General features: G+C 45.7%; 1 protein-coding gene across 4 annotated transcripts; it reads left to right on the top strand.

The window, feature by feature from the left end:
* Positions 1-8,856: 8,856 nt before the first annotated feature.
* Positions 8,857-14,263, top strand: saxo3 (stabilizer of axonemal microtubules 3). 4 transcript variants are annotated; one of them, XM_071411491.1, is made up of 6 exons: positions 8,857-10,354; positions 10,690-10,829; positions 11,637-11,816; positions 11,914-12,030; positions 12,369-12,463; positions 12,618-14,263. In XM_071411491.1, exons 2-6 carry the CDS (start codon positions 10,728-10,730, stop codon positions 12,991-12,993), a joined length of 870 nt encoding a protein of 289 aa, XP_071267592.1. In that variant the 5' UTR covers positions 8,857-10,354; positions 10,690-10,727; the 3' UTR covers positions 12,994-14,263. The 4 variants fall into 4 exon arrangements, with proteins under 4 accessions (XP_071267592.1, XP_071267583.1, XP_071267600.1 ...); XM_071411482.1 differs by having other exon boundaries at positions 10,662-10,829; XM_071411499.1 differs by having other exon boundaries at positions 8,857-10,829; positions 11,664-11,816.
* Positions 14,264-19,076: the final 4,813 nt, after the last annotated feature.

Raw genomic sequence — 19,076 nt, 5'->3', positions numbered from 1 at the left:
GACGACGCAATCGCAACCACACTGCACACTGCCCTAACCCATCTGGACAAGAGGAATACCCATGTGAGAATGCTGTTCATCGATTACAGCTCAGCATTTAACACCATAGTACCCTCCAAACTCGTCATCAAGCTCGAGACCCTGGGTCTCGACCCCGCCCTGTGCAACTGGGTCCTGGACTTCCTGACGGGCCGCCCCCAGGTGGTGAGGGTAGGTAACAACATCTCCACCCCGCTGATCCTCAACACTGGGGCCCCACAAGGGTGCGTTCTGAGCCCTCTCCTGTACTCCCTGTTCACCCACGACTGCGTGGCCATGCACGCCTCCAACTCAATCATCAAGTTTGCGGATGACACTACAGTGGTAGGCTTGATTACCAACAACGACGAGACGGCCTACAGGGAGGAGGTGAGGGCCCTCGGAGTGTGGTGTCAGGAAAATAACCTCACACTCAACGTCAACAAAACAAAGGAGATGATTGTGGACTTCAGGAAACAGCAGAGGGAGCACCCCCCTATCCACATCGACGGGTCAGTAGTGGAGAAGGTGGAAAGTTTTAAGTTCCTCGGTGTACACATCACGGACAAACTGAATTGGTCCACCCACACAGACAGCGTTGTGAAGAAGGCGCAGCAGCGCCTCTTCAACCTCAGGAGGCTGAAGAAATTCGGCTTGTCACATAAAGCACTCACAAACTTCTACAGATGCACAATCGAGAGCATCCAGGCTGTATCACCGCCTGGTACGGCAACTGCTCCGCCCACAACCGTAAGGCTCTCCAGAGGGTAGTGAGGTCTGCAGAACGCATCACCAGGGGCAAACTACCTGCCCTCCAGGACACCTACACCACCCGATGTCACAGGAAGGCCATAAAGATCATCAAGGACAACAACCACCCAAGCCACTGCCTGTTCACCCCGCTATCATCCAGAAGGCGAGGTCAGTACAGGTGCATCAAAGCAGGGACCGAGAGACTGAAAAACAGCTTCTATCTCAAGGCCATCAGACTGTTAAACAGCCACCACTAACATTTAGCGGCCGCTGCCAACATACTGACTCAACTCCAGCCACTTTAAAAATGGGAATTGATGGAAATTATGTAAAAATGTACCACTAGCCACTTTAAACAATGCCACTTAATATAATGTTTACATACCCTACATTACCCATCTCATATGTATACAGTGATCCCTCGCCACTTCGCGGTTCACTTATCGCGGATTCGCTATTTCGCGGATTTTCATAATGCATTTTTTATTTTTTTTTGGTGCATTGTGCTCTGCATTCTGATTCGCTAAAAACTCACTCCCGCTTCTTGTATCAAAACATGCTACGAATTGTGCTATCATTTTGTCGTCTCGTGCAGTTATGTGTACGTACATAAAACAGCTTGGCAAATTTACATTAAGTTGGCCAGGAAGGAAGGAAGGACTAACGCTTGGTCGCTTAGCAACCATGGTGCGAATGGCCACTGAACTTAAGCGAGTAGCTGAGGAATGGGACCCTTTGATGAGCCGTTCATTACAGTTCTCCAACGTAATCGATGGTGGCATGTCGGTGTACAAGGATCTTTTTGCAAAGAAGAAAAAAGAGCGACAACAGCTGCCTATCACTATGCTCTTCTCCCGAACAAACACACCTGCACCGCGGGCTTCAGAAGAAGAGAACACTGCAGAGCGCAGTCAGGATGCAGCGGCCCAGTCTGAAGAGCAGTGAAACGGCCTACACGTGAGTCACTGTATTTGTATACATGTAATAGTTGCTAATTGTAAAAAAAAAAGAAGTTTTCTATTTCGCGGATTTCACTTATCGCGGGTCATTTTCGGAACGTAACCCCCGCGATAAACGAGGGATTACTGTATACTGTACTCTATATCATCTACTGCATCTTGCCATCTTTATGTAATACATGTACCACTAGCCACTTTAAACTATGCCACTTTATGTTTACATACCCTACAGTACTCATCTCATATGTATATACCGTACTCTATACCATCTACTGCATCTGCCATGCCGTTCTGTACCACCACTCATTCATATATCTTTATGTACATATTCTTTATCCCTTTACACTTGTGTGTGTGTGTAAGGTAGTAGTTGTGGAATTGTTAGGTTAGATTACTTGTTGGTTATTACTGCATTGTCGGAACTAGAAGCACAAGCATTTCGCTACACTCGCATTAACATCTGCTAACCATGTGTATGTGACTAATAAAATTTGATTTGATTTGATTTGATTTGGGAAGCTTGTGGAAGGCTACCCGAAACGAGTTAAACAATTTAAAGGCAATGCTGCCAAATACTAATTGAGTGCATGTAAACTTCTGACCCACTGGGAATGTGACGAAATAAATAAAAGCTGAAATAAATCACTCTACTATTATTCTGACATTTCACATTCTTAAAATAAAGTGGTGATCCTAACTGACCTAAAACAGGGAATTTTTACTGGGATTAAATGTCAGGAATTGTGAAAAACTGAGTTTAAATGTATTTGGCTAAGGTGTATGTAAACTTCAGACTTCAACTGTAATAATGATGGGTGTGGTTTTGATGGGACTGTTTTACTCTCCACAGTGTAAAATAACTCTAGTTATTAACAGCAACATTGGGGGTTATTTTACACCACTGAGTGTTAAACTCACTCTGTAAGAGTGAAATTAACACCTGAATCAACACTAGAAATATAACACTGAAATATCAACGCTGGCCAATTTGCTGAGTACACTTTATATGACTGGCGACGAAAGCAACATATTTTTTGTTATGACACAAATTAGTAGGATATTCTGCTGACACTAACAAACAGATACAAATGACATCCATCTAATCTAGGCATACGAAAAGGGGAGACACAATTGTACAATATGATGTCCATCTAGCCTGGACGAGGAAATTATTATCCCCCCCAAAATCTTTCAATTGGGAGTTGAGAATCTTAAAAACTAGAGACAGAATAGACTATTTACTTTGTCGTTGTTTTCAGCAATAGCCATTTGCTTTCTAAACTATATTTTTTCGACAATTGTATTTAGAAATATTGCGATAGGCCTATTAAACTGCTTTTCACTGACAGCTGCAACTCAACAATCACCTATTTGGTAGGCTATTTGCAGCGCACCACGCACACTGCCCAAGATGTGCACTAAAAACAATCCACAGCTCATTTTTAAAAGAAGCAAATGATCCTCTGTGGCCAAATCACATCCTCTGGTGCAGTATTTTAAAATATTTTATTTATTTATGTATAGACATGAGTAATTATATAGCAAATTTTGGCAAATGTTATTACATTTACTTTAGGGGAAGTTTATAATCCCTATCCTATTGGATGTGCTGCCTATGCCGACGTCAATGTGAAAGTAACCGGTGCATAAAACAGCTGGCCACCAGCCAGAGTTCAAATGCCAATGTTATATCTAGCTTAGCTGTCAAAGAAAGCACATCTGCACAGTTTCACATTGTACATCATTCTGTTATTTAATGACATGTGCCACTCATTCTGACAACCCATTCATCCGTAAAACAGCACACTGTCGTAAACCATAACAATGTACAGTACGAAGAACAGCACGTCGTATCATACATAACATTTTCCAACTTTCTAAAACCAGGGACTGGTACCATATATAAAAATGTCCATAGGGCAAGAACCTAGAGTGATACCTGTAAGAAAGAAACATTAACCCTTAAACGGAAGAGGTAAATAACAACTCTCCGAACTAGCCAGTTCAGTCCATTAACCTGGAGGTTGACTAAGACACCTAACGGAGCCTAAGAATGAAAGGAGGTTAAGTAGTCCCCCAGATGAGCAGCGCGAGTTCGTTCCCTCATAGGCCGTTCTTCAGCCGCAAGTGGCTCTGGCCCTTGGGGAGCCCACAGAGGGTGTGGCTCGGGTGGTAGTAGTGGAGGAGGTCCATGAGGTGGCGTCTCTGGCCTGTATGTCAGTTTTGTGTTCCTTGAGGGGCAGGGACTGTTCTGAGGCGGCTGGCGTGCCAGCGTGATCCATTGCTCAGCATGAAGGTTGCGGCCCCCAGTTGTCGACTGACCTGCAAGGGGTCCTACCAGAATGAGGCCATTTTGTTGCACCGTTGAGGCTGTCGGGCTCGGACCCAGTCTGCCACTTGGATGATCGGCTTCTTCACCCTGTGTGCCTTGTCGAAACACTGTTTCATTTCTCTTTGTTGCCTGGTCACCGCCTGCTTTCCTTGGGTGCGCCTAGTCGCCGGTTCTGCTGCTCTCTGTGTTCTGAGTCTGTCCAGTGGCAGATCCATTGCACGACCTAGCATGAGAGATGCCAGGGAGACCTGTGTTGTTGTGAGTTTGCTTGCTCTGTAGTGCATTAGCGTTTGGTTCAAAGCAGTCTGGAACGTGCACCCCTGGAACAGGTGCGTTCTGATGCCATTCTTTAGCTTTTGGTTGAAGCGTTCCATCCCTCCGTTAGTTTGTGGGATGTAGTAGGCCGTGCGGATGTGTTTGATTCCCTTGTTGCTGAGATAGGAGGAGAACTCGACAGAGGTTAGCTGGAGCCCATTGTCCGTGGTGAGGGTGAGGGGTAGGCCCCACCTTGTGAACAGACTGTCTAGGATGTTCACAATGGCTTGTGCTGTGACAGTTCTGAAAGGAACCACTTCTGGCCACTTAAAATGGATGTCATATGCCACCACTAGGAAGCGCTGATGGTGAGGGACTGCATGCCCATGGATCTCGCCACAGATGTCTAGCTGGATGTGCTCCCAGGGGCGGGACGGCCACGCGAGAGGCAGCAGTGAGGGTGGGGCGGACTTTTCTGTTTTCTCACTGTAGCACAATCCCTGACCAGGGCTTCAATGTCGTGGTCGATGCCTGGCCACCACACAAGGTCTCGACATCGCAGCTTGACCTTCACTGTGCCCAAGTGACCCTCGTGCGCCATTGATAGAACACGTCAACGCAGGCCACTGGGGACCACAGTGCAAATCCCTTGAGAGACACAGACTTCTTCCCAGCAAGAAAGTTTGTGCTTCACCCTGGCGTAAGTTGCCAGCTCTTCTGGCACACGTGATGGCCATCCAGTGTGTATGTAGGTGTGCAGGGTACACAGTGTGGGATCCTGTTCCGATGCTTGCTTCAGCTCCTCCAGTGAGACAGCTGACTGGAGGGGAGCGTAGAGCATTTGTATGAGCTTTGTTTCGTTGTCTTCTGGCAAGACAGTCGGAGTAGGAGCGTCAAAGGAGCATGAGAGGAGGTCTGCCACCACGTTATCCCTCCCAGGAGTGAACTTCAACTGATTGTCATACTGTCTGAGGCGGTCGGCCCATTTGTGCAGCCGAAGTGGCTTGTGGCCAGTTACTGCTGCCGACAGTAACATTGTGAGGGACTGGTGGTCGGTTTGGAGCGTGAACAACAGGCCATATAGGTAGAGGTGCCACCTTTCGCACGCCCAGACACAGGCCAGTGCTTCTCGTTCGCCCAAAGAGTACCGTTGTTCAGTGGGGCTCAGGGCCCTTGAGGCGAATGCGGCAGGCATCTCAATGTCATTCTGCAGCTGTGAGAGGACAGCTCCTAGTGCTCCAGCTGAGGTGTCACAGGTGACAATGGTGGGGCAGACGGGTCAAAGTGAGCCAAGACTGGGGCTGTGGTGAGCTGGCTCTTCAGTGAGCGGACCGCGTCTGAGCAGGCTGCCGTCCAGGCCCATGGCTCGTTCTTCTTGAAGAGCTGGCGATGGGGCGCTGTGGTCTGAGTAGTGGGGCAGAAACCGGAGGTAGTAGGCTGTCATGCCCAAGAACGAGGCCACCTGAGAGGCTGAGGTCGGTTCCGGGATGCGGAGGACGGCTTCAATGTTCGACATGAGTGGGGCAATGCCAACAGGCGGAACCCCACAAACTCGACGGCTGGAACTGCAAAGGTGCACTTTTCACCATTCAGGGTCTGGTTGTTCCGCAGTAGAGCACTGAAAACTCTGTGGAGTCGATGGTCATGGATGTGGAGGTCATGGCCGTGGACCACGATGTCGTCCAGATAGACTGCCACCCCGGGTATTCCAGCGAAGATGGTGATCATCACCTTCTGGAAGCAGCTGGGGGCGGAGCTAAGTCCAAAAGGCTTGCGTGTGTATCTGAACACACCTGCATGTGTGACAAAGGCTGTGAGGTCTCTACTGGCTGGGTGGAGGGGCACCTGAAGATAACCCTGACGCAGGTCGAGCTTCGTGAAGACCGTGAAACCATGAAATTGTGCAGTCAGCTCCCCAGCTGTAGGCAAGGGGTACTTATCCGGGACAATAGCCTTGTTCACAGCACGGAGATCCACACAGGTCCGGATTCCAACTGACTTTTTAGTTGCGATGACCAACTTTGAAATCCAGGGGGCAGCGTTGACTGGCGCAATGATGCCTACCTCCAACTGTGACTGGAGATCTTTTGTGACGTCATCACGCAGTGCAAAGGGAATGCGCCGCAGGGGCTGCATGACTGCGGTCACGTCCGGGTTCACTAGGGGCCTGTGAGTGAAAGCTGTGAGGCAGCAGAGTCCATCAAACAGAGTTGGCCAGTTCTGTTGCCATGTGCCGGAAACTTGGTGGACAGCTGACCCACTCATCTCTCAGTGTGAACCCCAAGCCTGTGAAGAGGTCGAGGCCCAGGAGGTTGGCACCCCGCTTTGCAATGTGAAATGTGAATGATGGCAGATGCTTGGCGCCGTAGAGCACTGGGACCTGGAGGGTGCCTGTAATGTCTATCTTGGATCTACCACACCCACACAGGGCAGTGGAGGGCTGTTGGAGTGGTAGGTGACTGAAAAACGTGTAAGTGGCAAGGTTCAGCAACGACACCGCAGTGCCAGTATCCAGTAGCAAAGGCAAACCCACCTCGGCCAGCTGCACAGTGCATGTCTTGAATGACACATGGTTAGTGGAGAAGGTTTGGATTTCAGTGTGTTCATGTTGAGGGTGAGATGAAAATAAGGGCCTGTTCTGGGTGGAGCTAGTATGCAGCTGGGGCAGAACGACACACTTTAGCAAAGTAATTGTATTTTGAACAGTTCTTCCATATTTTCCCACAGGCTGGGCAATTTGAAGCTCTTGAATTGTGAGAGCTAGCCCCACAGTTGCCATAGCTACTTGTTTGTTTATCAGTCTGCCTGCTGCAGGGGCATGCGGGTGTCTGTGTCCATGCAGCTGTCAACGTGGGAGGGAGTGCGCAGCGTGTGATCGTTGTAGTGCGCCTGCTCGGGTAGAAGCTGCTGTGTGAGAATGGCTGGGGGCTGAGTGTATGCTGCAGAGCTGTCTGTTAGCATAGTAGAGCATTCCAAAGCCGCTTCAACCTGGAGTGCTATTTTGCTGGCTGGGAATTTTTAAAGGGACAGTACACGTTTATCACAGTTGTGTGAATGAGTTACATGAAACATCGGGGAAATTTAAAACGAATGATTTGAGGGTATTATCATAATTATTAGTTTTTGTTTTTGTGGTAAACGTTTGGGTTAAGGGGTTTTCCATGTTCCCGAGAGACAAGATAATATTAGGAGTTTTACTTTCTGAGTTTTATTTAGACAAGGGATTTTTTAAGATAAAGGGTTCTTTTGATATGTCTAGACATGGGATGGAACACGAATGTAGGTGTAACCTTTTTGACCTATTTTCGTTGCATTTTCCTGTGATTTGATCACTCACAGGGAAGTGTAGTGAGAGTAATGCAATTGTGGTCATTTGGGAATACTAGTTCTAAAAATCCCATTTGTCATCGATAATAAATATGGGATGATATGATACATTGAGGTTTGAACAGGAGATATTTTAAGCCAATAGGGCAGGAAAGTAATAGGTTTCAGTTCTTAGAGGAGTGATCCTGGGGGGAGAGAGCTTATTTAAATAGTAAGGACTTTAGAGATTGACACTATAAGACATGTTGTTGTTATTTTTAAATCCATGATAAAGTCAAAAGTGAGACACTTAGTTAATATTTATTAGAAAAAGGCAGACAGATGGGTCTACCCCGCACTGTTGAGACCTTGAAGGTTTGAGAGCAGAGTGGGGAGGGGGGTACCATGAAATGAGCAAGGTAGGCTGTGAAATAAGATAGTAGAGAAGGGGTTTAACATATATAAGCAGCACAGATACATTTTAAAGTAGATAAGTCACTTGACAGAGAATTGGAAAAGTATAGATATGAATGGACGCCCAAGGTACAATTGGACATGTGGAAAATGAAAGGGGCGTTCCTATTGTATAATGTAGAACATAAGAATATTTTACTACTCATAATTAAGTCCTTATTTAGAGTAGGTAAGGTTGTTACCTGGCCAGAGCCAGGTATCAAACGGGGGAGGGGTACATTGTGGACTAACATGATTCTGGCCAACCAGGGGGGTGTTTGTAAAATGTTTGGAGAGCAATGTTGCACGTTTGTCCCTAACAATACCAGTCTGGATGGGAGCATTTCAAAAGCTCTGAGTGGGTTGGAAAAGTTATCTGTGGAGATGAAGGGTCTTGCAGGTGTGGAGGAGAGTGGACTGTTCTCCTGGCTGGGTGGTTGGTTTGGTGAGTGCACTGTATTGATGGTTACTGGATTTCTGACCCTAATTGTATTTTGCTATGTTTTCTGTTGTGCTGCTTGCATTTTACCTTGTGCCAAGAAATCTATTGCAGATGCTGCTAAGGCCTCTGGCATGATGCCCCTGCTTGCAGATAGTGGGGAGGATACTGAGACCAATGAACAGAGGGGGTTGACTGAGGGTGACCCATGGTTTGCTGTAAAGGAGGTTTATTAATAACACTGTTCTCCCTAAGAAGGTTATAAGTTCCTGGGTGGTAACGAGCCCACCTAGTATATGGAAAAGGGATGGAATTTTTATTGTATGTGACACCTTTCGGGGGAATCAAAAATAAAAATGTCAATCAAAAATGTTTAAGTAATAAAAATGTCTATGTTAATCAAAAATTGTTTATGTTGACACCTATAGGTGTCAAACGGGGGATTGTGGGGTTTTTATAAGGTTTTTGACATGCTTAACTAACTATTCTTATGCATTAAAGTTTGAATTGCTGACTCTTGTGAACCTGCATTTTCCATTTGTCTCTACTCTTACCAGTGCTCTGTCTAGCCATGAATATCAGCCTGAAATGTGTGTGTGTTAAAGAGAGCGCTGTACTGTATGAAATATGTGTGTGTATGCAACAAATGTATCAGTAGTGTGGGCGCTGTACTATGTGACCGAGACTGTGCTAATCTTAGAGAGACACAGGAGGGGGGTGAATCAGGAGACTGCTGAATAGACAATAACAGATAAACTATACACACGAAAAACATGTGAGGTTCTGAGTTATGCACTATAACCCAATACTATAACAAACGTGATTAGCAACTATATCATATGTGATTGAATATTGTATTGTATGTGATTGAATACTATAACAAATGTGATTTGATATTGACAAACTGTTTGAGCGCCTGGATGTCTGTGTGTGTGTGTGTGCTGGAAGTAACAGTTAGCTCAGATAAGAAGCTGGGAAGCTGTAGTTAGCCTTGAGCGAGAACAGAGGACAATGCATACAGGTGCAGATATCTCAGACAATGTTATAAAACTGTCTGACCTCAGTCTTTGGGGTGAAGGAGCGTAATCTACACAGCAACAGTATCGGGACATCATATGCGCTAAGGGGCCAGGACTGGCTTAAGGTGCCAACATCAACGATAGGCTGGGTGAGTCTAAACCACGCCCAGTCTCAGTCTAAACCACGCCCAGTCTCACGAGTATAAAATATTATCTTTGTCAGAAACAAATCAGTTCTCTGTCTTATCCTGCGTGATGAAACATTGAACCCGTATATACGGAAATTGTATTTGCCATTTATTAACTTTTGAATTAAACAATTATTTTAACCAAGTTCAGGTGTTCCTATCTCAGTTGAACTTTCGCAACCCTAACAATAGCTCCATCAAGTTGTAAATTATCCGATTCCAAAAGTAGTTTCTCCTTGTCTTTATACATAACATCCCCTCTATCAACTGATCTCGTCTTGAACTGTCCCATAGTTACAAGAGCTAGCCAAATCCCTCAGATTAGCCATGTTGCTTTGAATGCACTCACCCAGGCGTTAGTGTCTTTTCCATAACCGGTAGCGTCCGAGGAGCACGCGCTCTATCCCGGCGAAGTGGTTCAGTAGGATGCTGACTGCAGTGGTGAATGTAGGAGCCGATCCAAGCGCTCTGAAAATCATATGTACCGAGGCAGTGACGGAGCAGTGCTGTCCTCCACTTGTCGAAGATTCTAGAAAAGTCCACATCTTTGAGATAAGTGTTAAAACTTTCAAGCCAGTTATTCCACGGGACTGGAGGTTCGCCAAGCACGGCGAGGAATGGTGCTGGTTGTGGTAAGCTAAATTCAGCCATCTTCGTCGCCAATGCTATATCTAGCTTAGCTGTCAAAGAACGCACAGTTTCACATTGTACATCAATCACTCTGTCGTGTAAGGACATGTGCAAAGTGACGTGTGTGCGCGCGCAGAATTTGCGCCAGTAGCGTCTACGGTATCCATGACGATATTACCTAAACAAAGCATAATGTTCAAGCACTGTTGAAGCTCCTGTCGTGTTTTCTTTCCTTTTCTGCTGATTTGAAGAACATGCGTATACATGTGTGATACCTCGTTTTCTTCATTCATGTTTATGGTATTTTAGTAGCTAAGTGAACAGGACTTTGGAACAGGGAGTTCCTGTTGTTGGATCAACTGTCACATCGATCCAATGGCTTTGTGGAAGGGACACAGGCGAGAGCTGGAACAGACAAGTGCAGGTGTCGGCCATATGTATGTGCAGCCCGTGCCTTTTTATGTGGAGAGTCACAAGGTAGGTTTAAGAGGAAGACGATTTACAATTTGAATTAGGCCTAATAAAGATTCAAAGAATTCGATTCAAAGAATTCTGACGATAAGTCTTCTAATTTTAATAAGAGATATGGCTCGGTAGGTTTATGTGTTTCAGTAGCTATATTTTTCACCGGCTATAGGATATTTTATGATTATCCGTGTTTAAAAGTGTTTACACCCACTCTCTCTAGCTTCGTTTATACTTGAGCAAGCATGTCCTGATCTTGTTCACATTCTGATTGTGTGCACATTTTCAGAAATATGGTATTAAAATGTGTCTCATATATCCACTGTCAGCATTGTGACCAGATTTCCTGTATGCAAATTATTTGACAGCTATTCTTTCAAAATAATATTGCTATATTATTTTTTTTAAGACACATTCATACCATAAATCAATAGTGCCACCTGTCAATGATTTTGGGATAATGATGATTTACATGGTTTCACGGTCCAGATCTGTCTACACTTGTAAGATATTCAGACCCAATGTGTGCCTGACATCCTCCAAAAGTGGTCAAGGAGATCTGATCATAATCAGATCCCAATGCGTCTTTTAATAGTCTACCCTGTCTGAAAAATGTGGGTACAATCAGAATGTGGACAAGATCAGGACAAAGGATGCATGATAGAACCAGGTATAAACAAGGCTTCTCTCGCTCTCCACACACACACACATACACACACACACACACACACACACACACACACACACACACACACACACACACACACACACACACACACACACACACACACACACAAACACACACCTTGTGTGTTTCAGGGTGCATCTCTGCCCCCTCTGTTCCAGCGTTCTCCCCTGGTGTCCACCAGCAGTCACTTCTCTGTCACCTCACGCTTGGAGCACGACAGGAAGCCTCAGACGGGGCCCCTGGCCAACACACTGCACCCACGTGCCCCTCCACACTGGAACACACACTTCCTCAATGAGCTGGCACAACAGGTGAGGAGAGAGCGATTGAGCGTGTATGTGAGTGTCTGTGTTTTCATTCAAAGGTAGCACCTGATTGGTTGTGTGTGTGTGTGTGTGTGTGTCCCAGCTCCGGGACTGTGGGACAGTGCGCCTGCTTTCTAAGCCAATCAGTGAAATGCAGGACAGCTACAGGGGCCAGGCTGCTCCACATGGCCCCCTGCTGGACCACTACTGCACCCTGCTGGTAAACAAACAAACAGACAGACAAACTGACAATAATATTGGGCAATATTTCATGTTCTGACATAATGACATAGGGCCCGATTCAGATAAGTACACTTAACATGGACTTGGGTCTAAGCTAATAAGCATTGATTTAAGTAAACATTTTTTAACTGAAGTCCATGTTAAGTTAACTTCTCTCAAGTCTGAATAGTGTATTTGTGAAATGGAAATTGTGAATACATCTACCTTTCAAAAGTAAACAATGGAGCCAGTTGAATGTGTGAGTGGAAAGATGAGACTAAATGAATGAATGAATGTCCAACCTGTATTCCAACAGATCTGTATATCTTCTCTCAGGCACTTTATGGACAGCTTGATCCAGGCCAGACCCCGACTGTGACAGCAGATCCTTTAGTCAGTACAGCTCATGCATACTACAGGCGCTTTAGCAGGTACCACTACACCAGAGAAGTCTGATTGTGTGTGTGTGTGTGTGTGTATATATATGTGTGTGTATTTCCTTTATTTCGCCACTAGAGGGTAGTGTGTGTTTGTGTGTGTCGTATCCCTCTCTCCCCTACCTTTCACCTTTTTTTCTCTCCTCAGGTCAGAGATTGCCCCTTCCTCTGCTCTGGAAGCCCCTTCCTCCTATCTTAGCCTGAACAAGAGCTCCACCCACAGCCGCCTGCCGGGCCACAAAGCCCCTCCCACCATGTCCTGCCACCCTTGGCTGCCCCGCCCCTCTGTGCCCTTACCCTATGGAGGGAAACACAGCCTGTACAGGGACAGCTTCCGTGTGCCTGCCCCTCACCCTGCTCCCTCTGGTCCCTCGCCTGTTGCAATCCCAGACTGGCGACAAGCCGGGACTGAAACTGGGGCTGGAGGAGCTAAGAGAGGGCTTCTCAGGGACATCGTGGAGGTCCCCAAAATGTACCTGACAGAGAACCGGGTCTATGGGGGGAACCGGACCGTACTGGTCTGAGACCGCGCCGGACCGTGCTGGTACGTGTGTGTGTGTGTCAGAAAGACAATAACATGTGTGTATTTTGCCAGATGTCACCAAGTGCAATCTAATTTATACAAGGACCATGACCCCACTTTGGAGTCAACCGTCCCAGTGTTTTTTTGTAACTATTTATCAAAGGCCCAATAAACAGGCAGGGTTTGAAGAAGACTGATTGATTTATCAATCACCACCAGTGATGCATGACCACGGGGTCCCAAGAGACACAACATATTTCAAGGAGTTGTAGGACAAAGGCTGCGAAGGCTGAGCTGAGATCAGTTTGGGCATTAGTGTTTCTTATTGTTAATGTTTTAATGGGAGCGGGCTAAGCTGGTCCAATATCTGTGTTTAGGGGGTCCTTCAGTCTGGAGCTAGAGAGAGAGACCAGGGCAGTATACTGTAAATACTGAATGTATGTATGTATGTATGTATGTATGTATGTATGTATGTATGTATGTATGTATGTATGTATGTATGTATGTATGTATGTATGTATGTATGTATGTATGTATGTATGTGTGTGTGTGTGTCAGGGAGAGAGAAATGCTGAGTAGGTTAGAGGTTATTTTGGCATCATCTCACAAATTACCCTCAGAATCCACTGGAGTCCCTCCGTCCTTTCTGCCTTTTTCTCTTCCGCCCACCTGCTCTCTCGCTCTTTCACTCTCCTCCCCCTCGTTCCTCCCTCCGGCAACACGCCAGACGGAAAAAGAGAGACAGAGAGAGAGATGGAGGGAGAGAGAGAGGGAAGAGATGGAGTAGGGTTAGATAAACATGCGTATGTTTATACAACTCTACTCCATCTCTTCCCTTTCTCTCTCTCTCTCGCTCTTCTTCCATCTGGCATGTTGGGGCAAATAAGGAGGTTAATACATAGAAGTAACAAATACATTAGGAATGATGTACACTTAGCACCAATTCAGAAAGAGAGGTAGATCTACGGTAGGGGAGAGAGAGGGAAAACGACAGAGAGAGCATTCAGATAAGCAAGTCAGAGATGTACAGACTAAGCTGACAGAATCATTGCTTACCACATCGGTGTATTTGTGTGTGTAGGCCTAAGTGCAACATAATTTATCTGCTAAAAATACAAATGGATTTAATAGTTACACTAACTACCTGTATTTGTGTTGCATGTGACTTGCCCAGAATCAATAATTTATCTGAACATGTATTTGAATATCAGGCTGTGCATTAATTAAAGGTTGTTGGCAGCTCTATAAAATAAACTCAGCAAAAAAACAAACGTCCTCTCACTGTCAACTGTGTTAATTTTCAGCAAACTTAACAGGTGTAAATATTTGTATGAACATAACAAGATTCAACAAGTGAGACATAAACTGAACAAGTTCCACAGACATGTGACGAACAGAAATGGAATAATGTGTCCCTGAACAAAGGGGGAGGTCAAAATCAAAAGTAACAGTCAGTATCTGGTGTGGCCACCAGCTGCATTAAGTACTGCAGTGCGTCTCCTACTCATGGACTGCACCAGATTTGCCAGTTCTGGCTGTGAGATGTTACCCCACTCTTCCACCAAGGCACCTGCAAGTTCCCGGACATTTCTGGGGGGAATGGCCCTAGCCCTCACCCTCCGATCCAACAGGTCCCAGACGTGCTCAATGGAATTGCAATCCGGGCACTTTGCTGGCCATGGCAGAACACTTACATTCCTGTCTTGCAGGAAATCACGCACAGAACGAGCAGTATGGCTGGTGGCATTGTCATGCTAGAGGGTCATGTCAGGATGAGCCTGCAGGAAGGGTACCACATGAGGGAGGAGGATGTCTTCCCTGTAATGCACAGCGTTGAGATTGCCTGCAATGACAACAAGCTCAGTCCGATAATGCTGTGACACACCGCCCCAGACCATGATGGACCCTCCACCTCCAAATCGATCCCGCTCCAGAGTACAGTCCTCGGTGTAACACTCATTCCTTCGACGATAAATGCGAATCCGACCATCACCCCGGGTGAGACAAAACCGCGACTCGTCAGTGAAGAGCACTTTTTGCCAGTCCTGTCTGGTCCAGTGACGGTGGGTTTGTGCCCATAGGCGACGTTGTTGCCGGTGATGTCTGGTGAGGACCTGCCTTACAACAGGCCTACAAGCCCTCAGTCCAGCCTCTCTCAGCATATTGCGGACAGTCTGAGCACTGATGGAGGGATTGTGCGTTGCTGGTGAAACTCGGGCAGTTGTTGTTGCCATCCTGTACCTGTCCCACAGGTGTGATGTTCGGATGTACCGATCCTGTGCAGGTGTTGTTACACGTGGTCTGCCACTGCGAGGACAATCAGCTGTCCATCCTGTCTCCCTGTAGCGCTGTCTTAGGCGCCTCACAGTACGGACATGCAATTTATTGCCCTGGCCACATCTGCAGTCATCATGCCTCCCTGCAGCATGCCTAAGGCACGTTCACGCAGATAAGCAGGGACCCTTGGCATCTTTCTTTTGGTGTTTTTCAGAGTCAGTAGAAAGGCCTCTTTAGTGTCCTAAGTTTTCATAACTGTGACCTTAATTGCTTACCGTCTGTAAGCTGTTAGTGTCTTAACGACCGTTCCACAGGTGCATGTTCATTAATTGTTTATGGTTCATTGAACAAGCATGGGAAACAGTGTTTAAACCCTTTACAATGAAAATCTGTGAAGTTATTTGGATTTTTACGAATTATCTTTGAAAGACAGGGTCCTGAAACGGAGTTTATAATTCAATCATGTTACCACGATTTCTCAATTGGTATCATATTAATTTATTAATATCAATCAATTATTCAACTTTTATTGGGTTTTCCCACGCCGGACCATTGTCTTCCGACAGGTGTCATCATAGTTCCCCTCAGTCATTTGGGGTTTCCCCTACACGATGCTGGTAGTCCCTCCACATTATTTATTTACTAATAAAGTATCTGATATTGCACTAACGATGCTACACTATTACCTTTCTTCAATAACTGTATACATCCAAATGGTCTCTGGGCTGCTCTGACACCAATGTAGCGATCCTTAGTTGGGGGATTTAATAATGATGACCTACCCCAGCCAAACCCTAACCCGGACGACGTTGGGCCAATTGCATGATACATGTCACTGTATTTAAAGATGAACTCTGCCACTCCAAACAGAGCACCAGGTGAATCCCCGACCAGTTTTACCCCATCTGCGGGGGAGGAGGAAAGAGAGTCAAATATGAATGAATAACGGATGAGTGATTTATTAATTAATCAATGGATGAGTGAATGAATGAATGAATAAATAATCAATGGAGGAATTAATGAATGAATGGACGAATTAATGAATGAGATGCTCATTCAATTCTTCATAGGAAAGAAGATTAGTTATATTTTCTTCTACAATGTATAAGACCAGGCTTCCGTCTAGCATTAGCTAGTTCATTTTCAAATGAAGAGATTTGTGGGATGATTTAATTTGACTGTGTGGAAACTGGCAACTGATTTACTGATGCAAGTGTTATTTGCCCTACAAAATGTTGGCATTCAGATAGTTATTTCTGGCCACCCGTGAGACTAAATGTAATTCCTGTCTATCTCTTCTCTTGCGTTGATATCACATGATAAGGTTGAACTCCGATTCTTTTGAAATTTTAAAAGGTCCTGAACAGCCTTTCTGAAAAGTACATTTCTCTCATGACTACCAGGAAGTTTGAAAGGACAGGCTGAGTGGGCGGGGAGCTTATATTCATTAGCTCGCCTTGACTGACAGCTCTTTCAAACACCTATGTCAAGCAACTTCGATGCAGTGTTGCAGTAAAATCGTCACAAGCAAATCTGGTAATACACAAAGCAACTCCAACATTGAAACTGCATCAATTATTTTTTTTAATACATCTCCTGTTTGGCATGTCTCTTGTGATGCAGCTCACAGCAGCACTGATGGATGTGTTGACTTGACAACTGTTTTCGCTGCACAATATTTAGAAGTTTTCCCTTTTCAGGTTTAGAAGAAGTGACTACTAAATGCTAACTCCCGTTCGTATTGGCTGGTAGCATAGCTTGCATACAGAAAATGGTGGTGGTTGTAAAAGTTGTTTTTAATTGTAATGCAGTTGATTGGTGACGATGACATCAACATGTATTGGGGTTGACATACAAGCATTAGACTAAGATTTTTACCTGAACATAGTGTGAAATACACATTTAAAACAACAGCCTAAATGTAGGCACATTTTGCTGGGGGGCAATGAGGAGATTCGGGATCTCCCCCCACGACATCTTTTCCTCACGCGTTTCCATGACATTCCCATTGTTTTGGTCAAGTTCCATTGACCGCTTTACCGCAGGGGCGGTTTCATGAGACATGAGCACACCCTAAATGCAGGGGGGGGGGGGGGGGGTGGCTCTAAATAACGCAGATTTAACCATTGTCCTATTTGTTAAAAATGACATTTGTGGGCCTCCTGAGTGGTGCAGCGGTCCAAGACACTGCATCGCAGTGCTAGAGATGTCATTACAGACCCGGGTTCGATCCCGGGCTGTATCACAACCGGCTGTGATTGGGAGGCCCATAGGGTGGCGCAAAATTTGCCCAGCGTTGTCCGGGCTAGGGGATGGGTTTGGCCGAGGGGGCTTTACTTGGCTCATCGCGCTCTAGCAACTCATCGTGCTCTAGCAACCTTTCCTTCATGACCTGGCCTCTGTAAATTGATATAGAATCACCTTGATCCCCTCTGGCGAAGACGCTTGGACCTCTTTCTTTATATTTTCAGTGGTATTGTTAACAAACATGCCCCCATAAAGGAAATGAGAATTAAAAACAGGTTCAGCTTATGGTTCGACCGTGATCTGGCAGAGTTACTCCACCTCAAGAATTCCATTTGGCGAAAGGCTCGGCACACGCATACTCAGGCTGACTGGCTGTCGTTCAGGCAAATGAGAAATAAGTGCACTCAGGCTATCCGGAAGGCTAAAGTTACTTACTTTAAGGAGCAGTTCTCTCTGTGGGTCTAACCCCAAGAAGTTCTGGGAAAATGCTGAAAGACCTGGAGAATAAACCCTCCTCCTCACAGCTGCCTATGTCTCTTAATGTTGATGATGTTGTTGTTACTGACAAGAAGCACATGGCTGAGCTCTTTAATCACCACTTCATTAAGTCACGATTCCTATTTGACTCAGCCATGCCTCCTTGCCCGTCCAACATTTCCTCATCTCCTAGCCCTTCTGACGCGACTAGCCCTGATGCTCCTCCCTCTTTTTCTCCTGCCCCGCTACAAAGTTTCTCCCTGCAGGCGGTCACTGAGTCCAAGGTGCTAAAGGAGCTCCTTAAACTTGACCCCCAAAAAACATCTAGGGTCAGATGGTTTAGATCCTTTCTTCTTTAAGGTTGCAGTCCCTATCATTGCCGAGCCTATCTCTGGCCTTTTTAACCTGTCTCTCCTTTTTGGGAACGTTCCCATTGTTTTTAAGGCAGCCACGGTGGGTCCTTTATTTAAAGGGAGAGATCAAGTTGATCCTAACTGTTATAGGCCAATTTCTATTTTGCCCTGTTTATCAAAAGGGTTGGAAACTTTTTTCCATAACTGGCTTTCTTGATGTCTAGAGTATTCTCTCTGGTATGCAATCTGGTTTCCACTCAGGTTATGGATGTGTCACTGCAAACTTAAAGGTCCTAAATGATGTCACCATTGCCCGTGATTCTAAGCAATGTTGTGCTGCTATTTTTATTGACTTGACCAAAGCTTTTGATACGGTAGACCATTCCATTCTTGTGGGCCGGCTAAGGAGTATTGGTGTCTCTGAGGGGTCTTTGGCCTGGTTTGCTAACTACCTCTCTCAAAGAGTGCAGTGTATAAAGTCAAAACATCTGCTGTCTCAGCCACTACATGTCACCAAGGGAGTACCCCAAGGGTCGATCCAAGGCCCCACGCTCTTCTCAATTTACATCAACAACATAGCTCAGGCAGTAGGAAGCGCTCTCATTTATATGCATATGATACAGTCTTATACTCAGCTGGCCCCTCCCCGGATTTTGTGTTAAACGCTCTATAACAAAGCTTTCTTAGTGTCCAACAAGCTTTCTCTGCCCTTAACCTTGCTGTGAACCCC

The sequence above is a fragment of the Salvelinus alpinus genome, chromosome 1 (assembly GCF_045679555.1).
Source record: "Salvelinus alpinus chromosome 1, SLU_Salpinus.1, whole genome shotgun sequence".
Classification (NCBI taxonomy): Eukaryota; Metazoa; Chordata; class Actinopteri; order Salmoniformes; family Salmonidae; genus Salvelinus; species Salvelinus alpinus.
Note: the sequence above shows the minus strand (reverse complement) of the source record. Positions and strands in the feature narration are given on the sequence as shown.